This window comes from Lolium perenne, chromosome 1, assembly GCF_019359855.2.
Source record: "Lolium perenne isolate Kyuss_39 chromosome 1, Kyuss_2.0, whole genome shotgun sequence".
Classification (NCBI taxonomy): Eukaryota; Viridiplantae; Streptophyta; class Magnoliopsida; order Poales; family Poaceae; genus Lolium; species Lolium perenne.
Window position 1 is genome coordinate 209,076,008 of NC_067244.2, and position 14,219 is coordinate 209,090,226.

The following is a 14,219-nucleotide window of genomic DNA, read 5'->3' on the forward strand; positions in this document are numbered from 1 at the left end:
GGGCGTTGATTCGTCCAATTCCGAGAATATTTCCTTTGTAGGATTTCTGAAACCAAAAACAGCAGAAAACAGCAACTGGCTCTTCGGCATCTTGTTAATAGGTTAGTGCCGGAAAATGCATAAATATGACATAAAGTATGCATAAAACATGTAGATATCATCAATAATGTGGCATGGAACATAAGAAATTATCGATACGTCGGAGACGTATCAATTTCCCTTTTTGAAAAGCTGGTTTTATGGATCATGTTGACCTGTCCGCGTGGTTCTGGGAACGCTTCGGCTGGTACATATTCGTCTCTTTCCATTGGTTCGTACGGCTCTGGTACATACGGTTCTGGCGGATGGCCGTAAGACCTTGCCCTCTTCTCCATCATGTGAACTCTTGATATGGCTTCGGCTCTAAGATCATCGCAGAACTGTCGAATCTCCAGGAAGTGTCGGCAGTTCCTTAGTAGATGGCTGGATTTTTCTCGACCATCCTTCGGATCAATGTAGGAGTGGAGGTAACATGGTGCCTCGGGTTTCTCTGTAGCCGATAAACACGGCGAACGGGTGCGGCCGTGGATCGGTTGCATGTCCTGCTGCCCTTGTTCGGACTGGCGAGGGTGAGTCGCTGTACGTTCTTCCTCTCCATGGTGTGAATCCCTTCGTCTTTTCCTTCAACCCGTTGCGAGGTCGAAACTTCCTCGGCTGCCTCCTTATGCCTTTCTGGGAGGGGTCTCCAAGGTTGCCGCCGAAACGTCACCTGCCGAGACTGAGGTTCTCGAGCCAGATGTCCTTGCCCTAGGGAGGCGAAGAAAGCCTCCGGAGTCGATGATGAAGTGAACGCCTCCGAAAGTCGTGGTCATGCCATCGTGCATCTCTGCAGAGACCGAGTGCGGCGGCTCGAGATGTGGTATGAACTCAAAGGATCCGCAGCGGATCGGGTCTTTTGGATCTGGTGGTGTTGGTGACTCGAGTACGAACGCCGCAGATGTGACTGGTATTGCCGATGACCTGCCCTGTGCCGACAGGGTTCCCACAGACGGCGCCAATTGTCGAGGGTGCTCCTCGGCAATGCCCTCCGATAGGGGCTTAGGGTTGATGGAATCCTGCAAGCTGACACGAGACATCGGTTCACAGACAAGCGGGGAGAGCGATTTACCCAGGTTCGGGGCCCTTGATGAGGTAAAACCCTTACGTCCTGCCTGTCTGTTCTTGATTATGATGATAATGGGTTACAATGGGGTGCCGAATAGTTCAGCTGTGATCTCGTCGAGATGGCTAAGTACTAGGGTAACCTAGCTCTAAGCTTCTGTTGGCTAAAATCGCTGAGATTGGTTGTGTTCCTCGACAGCCCCTCTCCTGGCCTTTATATAGGAGGCCAGGTCTCAAGAGGTCTAATCGAGTACGACTAGGTTTACAGTAGATCTATCTCTAAACTTTCCTTGTTCGGCTCCTTCCGTGTCTTGTACTTCAAGGAATCTTCCGTTGCACCGTCCTAGTGGCCCACCTTGCCATTGGGCACCTTCATGGGCCTCCAGCTGGACCGTATAGGGTAGAGCAACGTCGGTTACCCGAAGGGTAGTGCCCACGTCAGAAGTTATTGGCGCGTAGCGACGGTGCAGTTCCCGCAAATGCGCAGCGAAGCGTCACGTCGTGCCTAGCTCTGCATGTCGGCGTTAATGAGCGCCACCGCTCCCCCACCTCCCTCCGTCCTATAAAAAGGGTGGCTCTCTCATCGTCCCTCACACACACACCCTAGCGCCTCTCTCCCCAACCCTAGCCGCCACCAGCTCAAGAGTCAACGCCATGGCTGGTAGAGGCAGAGGCCGAGGTCGCGGCCGTGGTCGTGGCCGCGGCAGAGCTGCACGCTCGCCGTCGCCTGCGACGCTGTTGTCTTCATCGTCGGACCTGCAGGAGGATTGGGAAGTGTTGTTCGAGTTCATCGTCGTCCTCAAGGGCGACCAACTCGGCATCCAGAGGCTGCCAGACAAGTTAGCCGACTTCGTCGCCGACAACGAGCCGGCCTTGCTGCATCTGCGGGAGGCTGCATGCGACTGCTGCCTGTGGCCGGTGGATGTGCTCTTCGACGGGCGCGGCAAGATGTACCTCCACACCGGGTGGGAGAAGTTCACGCGCTACCACGACCTCGAAGCCGGTTGCGTTCTCACATTCTCCTACCTAGGCGAGGGGATATGAGCGTCAAGGTGTTCGACGAGACGTGCTGCCGCCGGCACTACCACGGCGACACCGATGAGGAGGACGACTGAGTGTTGTTTCTTCGCAGCGAAAATAGGCACGCATGTTTTTGGATGTTCTTCCTCGAAAAGACCAATAGGGCTATCATCACCAGCTAGATTTCCAGTTTGGGTGACTGTGAGTGTTCTTTGTTGGCAGCGAACACACGAAATCTGTGATGCTAACACTAGTTAGGTTTCCTTATTTTTCAATGTTTTAATTTGTGTCAACCATGGTTCAAACTATGTATTAGTTTGTGGAAACCATGTTCCAAACTATTTCTTAGTTTGTGTAAACCATGTTTCGAATTATGTATTAGTTTGTGAAATGTTTCTTATCTGTATTAAAATAAAAATACAAAAAGTATTTTAATGTTAAAAAAAGTTTGGGGGCGCCGTTTGGGAAAACGTGGTGGGGAGCGACGTTCTCCAAACGCGGCACGAAAAAAAAACGTTCGTCAAAGGCTCTATCCGAACGGCATTTGGGGAACGTTTTAGGGGATGTTGCTGGAAATGATGCTCTTAGAAGTGGGTGTGTGCACATAGCAAATAATCACGTTGCAGGTGATACTTGCATGTAGTAGCTATCATCGCTGCCTTGTCTTGTCTCGCTGCTGCTCCATGCAGATGCACTGTTTTGGGCTTGTCCCGCTGCTGTTCCATGCTGCTGCATGCCTACTCGAAAACCGCCAAAGACTGCAGGCTCTATCACTCCATCGCGGGAAAGCTAGCAACCAGGCGGGGAAAAGCGCGCGCGAGAACGGGACGACTGATCGGTCGAACGAATAGAAGCCTTTTCCAATGAAGGGTAGAATTAGAATTAGATCGTGCAATTTAAAAAAAAAAATCAAATTTGTTGAAATCGACCTGCCACCGTGGCTGTCCGTAAGAACTTTTTGAAGAATATTCCCGTAGATGTAGCATTGAATATTTCCGAGAAACACGCCTCAAGGAGGTTCATGGGCTCTGCTAGCTTCCCAAATTATCAGTGAATGCCTTGAGACTCGGTGAAATTAAGCTTTGATACGTTATGTAGCCATCCTCGTCGAAGTCATCTTCCCCACGCGTCATGTTTCCCTCCTTCGCGTTTCTGTTTCCTGCTGGATCTATCCTAACGACCTTGTTCATTGCGGACATTGATGTAGGTCATGTCCTTCTCTTTCTCTTGGCCTTGCGCTTCCTCGCCCTCTGCCCGGTCGAGCTTGCCTACCAATGCGCCGCCGTCCAGGATGCTGCCAAACATGGAGGCCTCGAATAGGTAGTTAACCTGCCAGGCGTGATGGTTGGCATGGGCAATGAGCCAGACCATATGGACGACGAGGCCCTTGGAGAAGAGCTGGGCCATTAGCAGGCGCGAGGATTCGGCGAGGTACTGCTCGCGCTGCTCGTCCACCTCGCCCCGCCGGGCGTACTCGAGCGGGCCGATGACGAGTGACGACCAGAGGGCGCCGAGCAGGTCCTCACCCTGATAGTGGTCGAGGAAGCGGCGGACGTGGTTGCAGGTGTCGCCGCCGTCGCATGCATGCGCGGGGTCAAGCGGCCTGCTGAATCCGGTGGTACGGAAGTCGGCGTCGAAGACCTCGTCGAAGTCGGCCTCGCGCTGGGGCGGCGCCGGCGACTTGCGGACCTTGGGCCATCCTAGGACGACGCGGCGGAGGAACATGTGCCGGTCGTTTTGTATGTGCCACGTGTACAGGGCGGCGCACATCCTGGCCACGGGCTCGTGCCACCTCTGGGTCAACATGCGCGCACACGTGGCGGCGTAGGCGTCGTAGATGTCCCGCAGCGCCTGCTCACTCACGACCCCCGAGGCGGCGATGTCGGCGACGTTAAGGAACGAGTTCATGACCTCGGAGTTGACCAGGTCACATCCCACGTCGACGACGTCGGTGCCGGGCGAGCTGAAGACGAGGTCGCTCATGACGGCGCCGGCGTCGAAGCCCCGGGCCGTGGCCTCGGCCGCCATGCCGAGCAGGCTGCTCTCGGACAGGGAGATGACCTGGGCGGTCCGGCGGTCCATCCGCGCGGCGGCGTCCTTGAGGCGCGTCCTGTGCGCCGCCTCGAGCGCGATCTTGGCCTGGATGTACCGCACGCCGGCGGCGACGGCCTCGCGCCGCTGCCGGCCGCCGAGGGTGCGCCGCGCGTGGGCGTCGGCGAGCCCGTCCTGCAGCAGCCGGTGGAGCGAGGGGAAGACGTGGTTGTACCCGTGCTCGTAGTAGAAGGCCATGTCGGTCACGTAGTTGGAGAACATTGTGCGCGCGTCGGCGGCGCCGATGAGCAGGCTCGCGATGCCGCAGCCGAACAGGGCGTTGGTGGTCGTCATGGCCTCGGGCCAGTCGCCGGCCCCCAGCAAGGCGATCGCCCGCGGCGAGGCCTGGGTCAGCCCCGCGCCCTTGGGTGGCAGCACGTTGCCGATTGCGTGCTGCGTGCTTTTCCACAGCTCGAGCTCCGGCGACAGCCGCAGCCGCACCACCCTGGGCCGAGTCGCTTCTGGCCCGAACTGCTCGTGCTTGTGCGGGACGCCGATGCTAGCAAACATCTCCTCCACCAAGTTTTCCGCTTCGAGGGACAGCCTTCTCAGGTCCGCCACAGTTCCCTTGCCGACCAAAGCCCTCGCCTCCGAGTAGCCCACGTGCACCGGGAAGCCGCCACCTTTGCTGAGCTTCCCGTTCCCCGCCAGCCGGTCCACGGCGGGACCCTCGCCCCAGAAGTACGGAGGGATTCTAATTGACCTGCCGTCGCCGCCCGGGAGAGCATCCATGTCCGACACCTCCGCGACGACCTCAATGTTGAGGCCTTGGACAGAGTAGTCACCCCAGCGAGTGTGGGATGTCTCCGTGAATGGATTCGGCATCGTTCGCTTTCCCTTCTTCCTCCTGAAATAGACCACAGGATCTATTAGTGTATTCATAAGGTAGATACTGAGAAATCAGGGTCTGGTTTACCTGAGTCAGGTAGCAGCAAAGAATGCAGATGGGGAGGAGGTGAGGGAACGAGGGAAGGGGAGAGAACACGCCGATGATAGCCGTGGAGAACTTTTCGTGATGTGCCTCCGATGCTACGTGTGAGAAAAATTGATACTATACTAGTAGTAGAAGAACTGTAGAAGAGATGGTGTTTTGCTGCTGCCGTTGATTGCTATTTTAGCTGCGTGCGTGTGAGATTTGTTGTCTGTACTTGTGCATTAGGCCATCTCCAACACCGCGCGTCCAAATGGGTCAAACTGGACAAAAACGCTGTCCGCGGATCCATTCTAAAATGGATGACCGCGGTGTTTTGGATGGTCCAAATCTGAGCCACGTTTGCGTAGCCGCGGACACCGAGGGCTGGCCTCGCGAGTTCTCTCTTGTGCTCCCCTGGCTCGCATGTCTGTCTCACAAAACACAACTCCCTCGCACACATCTTCCCCCCGCTTCGCCGCCACCCCAGGACCGGTGATTTGCGACCGCTGTCAATGTCGGCCACCGACGTCAAGACGCCGACAAGCAGTGCGGCAGCATAGGACACGGCCCAGCGCTTTCGCCTGTGCTATGGCGGCCTCGTTGCAGCGTCGGGCGACATCGCCGCCGACGTTGTTGTCCTCTCGCCGTCGCGAGACCTCCCACCGTCATCAGCTTCGCCGTTGCCGCCAAAGGTGAGCTCTCATTCACCGTGCTTCCAGGCCGCAAGTTGGCCGGGACGTCCATTGCCTGCAGGTCCTTACGAAGACATTGGATTGCCCACGGTGATTCTTGAAGCTGTTGCTTCACATGACACATGTATTTGGCACTCATTCTTCGAAATATCTGGCTCGCACAATGACGTAAATGTGCTGCAGCGCTCTCCGGTGTTTGATAGGCTAGCGCAGGGTCAGTCCCCTGATGTGGATTTTGAGATCAATGGCCACCACTACAACAAGGGGTACTACCTTGCTGCTGGTATCTATCCACCTTGGGCTACACTCGTGAAGACAATCCGTCGTCCCAACTCAGAGCAGGAGGCAAGGTTTGCCAAAAAGCAAGAGGCAGCCCGGAAAGATGTCGAGTGGGCGTTTGGTATCCTCCAAGCTCGTTGGGCTATCGTCAGGCACCCTGCTAGAGCATGGAGTGTGCAAAATCTATGGGAGGTGATGACCTCTTGTGTAATCATGCACAACATGATTGTTGAGGTAGAGCGGAATGATTTATTATTTGATAATGATTGGGATGGTCATGGAGAGTTGGTTGCTCCTCAAGGTGGTCCGACATCATTCTAGGATATCCTCCATGTGTATCATGAAATTCCGGGCTCAAACGGTTCACAACTAGCTCCAGGCTGATTTGGTTGAGCACATGTCGGCGCATGTTGACAACAATGCTGCAAACAACAACAATGAAGAAAATCCCGAAGAAAACAATGCCTAGGTTATTTGTATCATTTTACATTTTAATTTAAATAAGTAATTTGTCATTTAATAGGTGGACAATAATCTTATGTAATTACATCTTGGGCATTTAAACTTATTTATATTTTTTATGATTTTATATGCCTTATATTGAATTTAAAGGCCAAATGCCAAATTCTACGGCCGCTACCCATATCTAGTCGGGTTGGGTGCACCGCGTGATCCAAAATGTCGGTCGGACGCTGGCGCTGTCCGCGCGTCCGCGCGCCCACTCAAACGGACGCAAACGGACGCGCTCATTTGGGTCGCTGCCTTGGAGATGCCCTGGCCAACCGAAACCGAAATCGACGACACAAATGGTGCATTTCTGTTCGTTTGGGTCGGCCCGTGAACAGTTTGGGGTGTTAGTCCATTTCGGTTTGGCGATTCGTCTAGCGGCCCGACCCAAATCGACCTTCCCCTCCCGCTGTCAACGATGACGTTCTGCCTCTAATGGTGATGGGATGCTAATAGCGTCGAACTCGCGCGCGTCGTATATGGTTCCCGCGCATCCATTTGGTTCCCGCCCACGGCGGCTCCGGTTTCCCGGTCGCGTGTGTTTTCATGTTTCCCGCCGCGGCCGGAATAGTTCGCACGCCCAGCGGCCATTTCCCGCCCAAGAACGAGACTATAAATGGCGGCCACCACCGAGGCGTCGGCCAACACACCCAATCAACACCGAAAAACACATGACTCGCTGGAATATCTCTAGCTGGGACCACATCAGGAAGATGTGCCGATCCCGCTGGACTTGTCCGTCAGACGAGGAGGTCGAGATCATGGCCACAGAGATGGCCCGTGTACAGGCGAGGCACCAGGTGGCCGCCTTCGAGCACGAAGGCAACGTGGCGCAGCAAAATATGGTGGAGGTGGTCGAGGCAGTGGCGCAACGGGCTCAACAGGCGTTGCAACAAAAGGAGCAAGCGGTGGCCAGTGAGGCCGCAGCGGCGGCCGTGCGTGCCGAACGCCACGAGGCGGCTATGACACTCTTGGGGCCTGCGGTCTGCAATGCCGCCACCATCATCGTCCAAGACAGACGCCGCGCCGCGGCGGCGGTCGACACAACCGCCAATGCGGAGAAGGCGACACGCGACAAGGTGTACCGCGCCGCCGACGATGCATCAAAGGAGGACCGCGTGGCGGAGGTGGCGACCTTAGCCATGGCTTGGTCTCTCCTTGGCAAGGAGGAGGAGGAGGACTGGCAGGTGCGCAAGATGCACCGCAGGTCCACCACAAGAGACCTCAACCGTCGGGAGCATAGGGAGGAATCGTCCGCGGCGACAGAGAAGTTGCACGACGCGGCAGGCGGCGGAGGCAGCAACAGAGGAGGCGGCGCGGGCAGCGGAGGAGGAGGAGGGGAGGGCGCACTGGGCTGCAGAGCTCAACGTCGCCTTAGCCCGCCGTGAGGACGAGCAGCGCCAGCACACCCAGCGCAGCGAGAAACGCCACCGGACCGTCCTCAAGCAACGCCGCGAGGAAGAAGCCATATGGGCTGCGGGGGTGGCGTTGGACGAGGACGATGTCGGCTGCGGGCAGGTGTAGACATGCACGGCCGACATAGTACATGCCGTTTATTTTTAGTTTATGCGAGCCTTTTTGTATAACTGGATGTCGGTTTCTAATGAAAAATTAACTAACCTTATGTAAGAGTTACATGCCGAGCCCAAAGGCCGATGGCCAGACACGAGCGTTGTTCGTGCAGCGTCTGCGCCGACGCATCCATTTCCCAAATTTGGTGAACGGGTGCGTCAGGAGGACGGATCAGTCCGTTTGGGTCATCCGAGCATGTGCGCGGATGAGCTGGGACGGACAGATCGATCCATTTACATCGCCCTATTAAAGCGTGTGGAGCTATCTATCCGTCCGCGCGGACAGAATCGGACACGCCAGGATCAGATGAATCGGTCCGCTAGAGGTGCCCTTAAAACGGCCGGGCCTTCTATTGACAGCTCTACTCGCAAGCAAGCCAACGAACCATCAAGAAATGCACGTTGAAATTGCACTGCAAATAATCCAGCTTTTGTGTCTCTTGCGTTTGAATGCTTTCTTGCGTCTAATCCAGTATGGCTCCCTGGGTACCAGAGGTGATTGATTCCAAGGTATGGCACTTACTGCTAGTTTGGCGGAAAATCAAAACGAAACTGGGGTGCAGATGATCTCTATATCTAGACCATTCAATTTCATCAGGATCTGGGTGTTTGACACTATCGTCCGCGCTATTCTAGTGCATATGTCAATTATTAAACAGTATCTGGCCCGTATAAATTGCATTTAAAGCTCAATTATTAAACAGTATCTGGCCCGTATCAATTGCATTTAAAGCTCAATTATTAAACAGTATCTGGCCCATATCAATTGCATTTGAAGCCTATCTGGCCGTTTTCCCGCACTCTGTCTACGATGTTCCCCGAACTCGACCGTGGTGGACGGATGTCCAGGTACAGTACCTGCCCAATTTGGTTTAATGCGGCACCAGCGCATGACGGCATGAGGACAATAAATGCGAAAATTTCACATAGGTTCCTCTATTTCTTCCTGGTGTGGCACACCGTAACTAACAAAATACCAAGACAAGTCACGCACTGAACAACTTATATGTTGGGTCACGCATCAGAAAATAAAAAAAATCCTTACACATACACATAAGATCTAACTCAGGAAGAAGGCCACGAGGATTACCACTAGACGCGCAGGTGCGGAACTTGATGAAGCACGTCGGGGTAGTGCAGTCCTCGATCTGTTCCAAGCCGATCCCACGAACAGCTCCTAGATCCACAAACTCCTTCGCCTTGAAGCGTCACACGTGCAACGCCTCTGGTAGTATCCACACGTACGAGGAGGAGCACCGACGGTGGACTGCTAGATCCAGTACGGCGGCTGGACTAAGTGAGGCTAGGGTTTCCAACTAACGGAATGCTCTAACCGTGCCCTTTGGGCAGCATCTTCCCCCACTTTATATAGGGAGTGAGTATGGGCTTCACAACACTTGCAGCCCACTCACTTGGGCCCTATTCTTGGTCACTGTGAGTCCAACTCATTGACCCAGTCCCGGTTCTGTCCGAGTCCAACTCGACCGAATCATTTCCAGTCGGATCGCATCCAACTGGCTCCTTGGTCTTAAGTGTGTGATCCTGCAGGTTCACGACCACTTGGACACGACTATAGTTACCCCTCCAAGTATCCCGTCATGGCTCCGAGTCTCACTCACTCCCATGAACACTTGGTCTCAAGACAATAACTCGTAGCGGCTCCTAGCAGAACTTGCCAGCTCCCAAGTAACGTAAAGTCATGGCGACTAACCTTTCAATGTGACTTATGTCTGAGTCCTTTTTGCCTCACGATATACCTTGTCAGGCTATAGGTGAGTTGTCGTCATCCATTTAATAGCTCAACTCTCTTCTCGATCTGTGATATGTGATTCACCCGACTAACTCTTAGTCGATCGCCGTGGTTACCACTTAACCGAGGCGCGCATGGCCATGCTTTCTGAATCATAACACTCGTGAGGGTCTAGAGAATATCTCTCAAAGTGGAGGGGAAAAATCTCATCTTGGTTATCCATGTCAGGCAGCTTGTTTCTCAGTCGACCCGAACTCTGCCTTTATAACTGCCTTATTACAGAACAAAGTTTGACATAACCTAAGTCGGCCGATCCACAACTCGGATTATGCAATAACCTTAGGTCTAAGGATTACATTGATATAGACATGCAAATGACGACTTTGCTCGTTGCGTGTCTTTGTGGGTCAGTCTGACTCGCTAAACACTTTAGTCGAGTCCGTGTAAGTTGGATTAGCATCACCATACCCATGTCAAGAGGAAAAGAGTCATCAGCCGACTTGCACATTAGTCTAAGTCATGTGTCCAACACAACCTCGATGACTAAGGACAATTTAGTATGAACAACATAAGCATATAGTTCCACAACTGAATCGCGTATTCGATGAATTATGCAAGAGTTCATATAAGGACAACCTTACTTTATGAATACATTAGGAAATACGTCATCCATGATTACCTCTAGGGAATATTTCCAACATTATGGGCACGTTTGGTACGCTGGGCGGACCTTTTTTGCATGGGTGGCGAAACAAAACGACCCGTTTGGTTGCCTGGAAGGCCTCCGTGTTGTGGCCCAACCGGTTCTCAAAGCACCCTCGGGACAGGCCCTGGAGGAACGCCTGTATCGGCAGTTCCCAGCGGGCCTATCCCGTTGTCGCGCGATTTTTCATGCCCTTGTGCAACGGTTGCTGTCGGGGGGAAGACCCCGGGTAGGGCAATGGATGCGGAGCAGCCGGCTGGCCACTGGCCGGCTCGCGGCAAAGGCCGGCTGAGGAGCAGCCGGCTGGCGCCGTGGCCGGCTGGTCCGGAAGCCGGCTGGCTCTAGGTCCTAGTCGGCCTGGCTACGGCCGCCAATGCTGTAGCTGGGCCGGCTTCTACAAGCCATATCCGACTGGGGGTTTGTACCTCAGACCGACTCGAGGCTAGCGAGTCTTGCACTAGAAGGAACCGGGTTGGCGATCCGGGTTCCCAAAGTCCACGCTGACTTCATCTTCCGTAAAGCGCGGGGCACTGTGGAGCAATAGTGCCACGCGCCGGACAGGCCATCATGGTCTACGTCGATCCGTGCGCTACGATGGCTGATGGCGACAGGGACACCTCCTCTCCATACCGCTGACCTGGGCAGCCGGATGGGACAGGCCATGAGGCCTCAACGGCTCCTGACGTCATTGCCTCGGGAAGGAGCGGAAGCCGGAGCCGGCCAAGCCGGCCAGTAAACTATAGGGTCTTATATGTAAAGTGCCGGCGCCTATATAAGCCGCACTACCCCCTCTCGTGCAGGGGATCGATCATTCTCACTTCATTCCACCCTTAGCGCTGCCCTGGGAGAGAGACCATCGTCTCCCTTAGCCTCCCAGGAGCAGCCGGACACAGCTCTAGGAGGACCATTGTATTGTGTGATCATCATATACACTCATAGCAGGAGTAGAGGTGTTACCTCCATCGGAGGGCCTCGAACCTGGGTACGTCGCCGTGTCGCTCGTCCCCATACCCGCATCCGGATACCGCCGTGAGATCTCTCAGAACCACCTTCGATTAGCCACCCTATGGCATATGCCGTGACGATACCACGACATTTGGCGCCCACCGTGGGGCCTTCGGCATCCTCGGCCGGTGTCTTCATCCGGACGGGCCTCACCATCACCACCGGCGAGCGAGTTGCTTCGGGCTTGATGCGGAGATTCGGCTCCCTCGACTGCGTCAGCGACAACGCTGGCTGCTTCGCCGACCGGCCCTTCCCAGCCGGCGGCAGCGTCATCTCCTTCGGCGGCCACGACGTATACGTCGCCACCGTCGCACCGCCGCGCTACCCGCGGCAGGTGCTGCGCTGCGCAAGCCCTCCTCCGCGAGCCGGCAGCAGCGCTCCCGCCAGCCCCGCCATCGTGCAAGTCATGATGGCTGGCGAGGAGCTCCCCACCAAGAACCCGCGCACCCGCGGCCCCAACCTGGAGCGCAACGTCGACCCCAACGCCTCCGGCTCGGGCCCAAAGGCGCCACCACCACCGTCCCGGCTGGATGAAGTCCGGGCGAAACTGAGCACCCCGCTCACGCCTGGCGCCGACCCCACCACCATCGAGGCGGATTTAGAGGCGCACCGCCAGCTCCTCCTCAAGCAAACAGAAGAACTGGCTGCTGCTAAGCGCCAGATGGAGATCACCCGGCGCGAGTACAACCGCGCCCACGGCCTCACTCCAGGCGGCGACGGTCCCAGCCGAGCCGGCCAGATCCGCCGTAGGGGCCGCGACCTTGGCGCCGAGATCGCCCGCGACGGTGCTCCTTCGCCGACTCTGTCCGCGGAGCAACCCGTCTACAACACCCCCGACAAGAACATGCGCGCGGCACAAGCCGCCGCAGAAGAGCTGAACCGCCTTGAAGGCGAAGAGTTGCGCCGCCAGACCAAGCGGGTGACTGAGCTGCTCAACGCAGCCACCAGGCAGGCGGCCGACCCCAGGTATGTCAATGCCCCCAGAGCTTCTCACGCTCGTGGAGCTGCAGGCAACGACAGGGAAGGCGCCAGGGACACGGCCGAGTCCGCCTCCCCAGCACCAAGCCGGCACCGTGACTCCCGGGCCACGCACGCAAGCTCGGGCCGGCCGAGCCATCACCGGCGGCGGGCCGCAGCCGGCCTCCTCCAAGCCGGAACCAGGAGCAAGACTCCGAGCCCCGCCGCCAGCACCGGCCGGCTCCGGAAGCAACCGGCACCCGCCAGCCGGCACGTTCCCGGCTGGGCCCCCGCATCGAGCCCGCCGACGCCAGAGACCGCCTCGATCGGCTGGTCGAATCCCGCATTGCGGAAGAAGAAGCGCCAGCCGGCCCAAAGTGCTTTGGGCCACGCATCATCAACGAGCCCATGATCGACGGCTTCCAGCTCCCGCGCGACACCCCCAAGTACGACGGCACTGCCAAGCCGGAGGACTGGCTGCAGGACTACTCCACCGCAGTCGGCATCGCCAAAGGCAACAAGCGCTGGGCTGTGCGCTACTCCCCCCTCATGCTGCTCGGCTCTGCCCGCACATGGCTCAACAACTTGCCATCCGGCAGCATAAACGGCTGGCTAGACTTCGAGGCGGCCTTCATCAGCAACTTCACCGGCTGCTACCGCCGGCCGGGTCGGCCCCAACAGCTTGAGATGTGCAAGCAGGGCCCGGACGAGACGGACCGCGCATACCTGACGCGCTGGTGCGAGATGCGCAACTCCTGCGAGGGTGTGCACGAGATCCAAGCCATCAGCTTCTTCATGGGCGGCTGCCGGCCCAACACCATGCTGTGGCACAAGCTGCGCCGCAGCGAGCCCAAGTCCATGGCCGCCCTCATGGCCATCGCAGACAAGTACGCGCTGGCTGAGGAAGCCGGCAAGGCGCCGGCTGATATTTCACCGGCCCCAGCAAGAAGGGACAACAACAAGTCGGCTGAGCACAAGCCGGCAGACGGCGCCTCTCATGGCAGCCGGCGGGACAACTACCGCGGCAAGCGTCACAGCGACCAGCCGGACCGCCGGTACGGCTCCGCCCACGTAGCCGCCGTGGCAGACAACGCGGCAGGCGGCAGCCGCCGCCAGAAGCAAGACCGGCAGTGGAAGCCGAAGTACACCTTCGAGCAGATGCTCGACTCGCCGTGCAAGTACCACAGCGGCAAGAACCCCTCTAACCACACCACCCGCGACTGCCACTTCATGAAGCGGCTGACAAGTGGTGAACCTCTCCCGCCTCCACCCCCGCCTCCACCAGCCGGCGGGCCGGGTGGCCAAGCCGGCGCGGAAAACGCCAACCTCGAGCACCACGAGGCTAACCAAGTGCACCATGGCCGATATCTGGCCGAAGATGCTACCTACATCATCTTCACCTCCGAGCCCGAGGACAAGACGAGCCAGCAGAGCCATTCCCTCGAGGTCAACGCGGTCATACCGCCGGTCCCCCAGTACCTAAACTGGTCAGAGCAGGCCATCACGTTCGATCGCCGCGACATACCGGCTGTCCTGCCAAAGCCGGGCAGCTATGCCATGGTCCTCGACCCCACCATCGGCACAACCCGGC

General features: G+C 56.9%; 1 protein-coding gene across 1 annotated transcript; it reads right to left on the minus strand.

Moving 5' to 3' along the window:
* Positions 1-3,045: 3,045 nt before the first annotated feature.
* Positions 3,046-5,302, minus strand: LOC127322440 (uncharacterized). Its single transcript, XM_051351155.2, has 2 exons — positions 5,168-5,302; positions 3,046-5,098 (listed from the first exon to the last, which is right to left on the minus strand). The coding sequence occupies exon 2, from the start codon at positions 5,074-5,076 to the stop codon at positions 3,334-3,336; it is 1,743 nt and encodes a 580-aa protein (XP_051207115.1). The 5' UTR covers positions 5,077-5,098; positions 5,168-5,302; the 3' UTR covers positions 3,046-3,333.
* Positions 5,303-14,219: the final 8,917 nt, after the last annotated feature.

Excerpts from the sequence above, each read along its gene's own strand:
- LOC127322440 (XM_051351155.2), bottom strand. The coding sequence starts at position 5,076 with ATGCCGAATCCATTCACGGAGACATCCCACACTCGCTGGGGTGACTAC.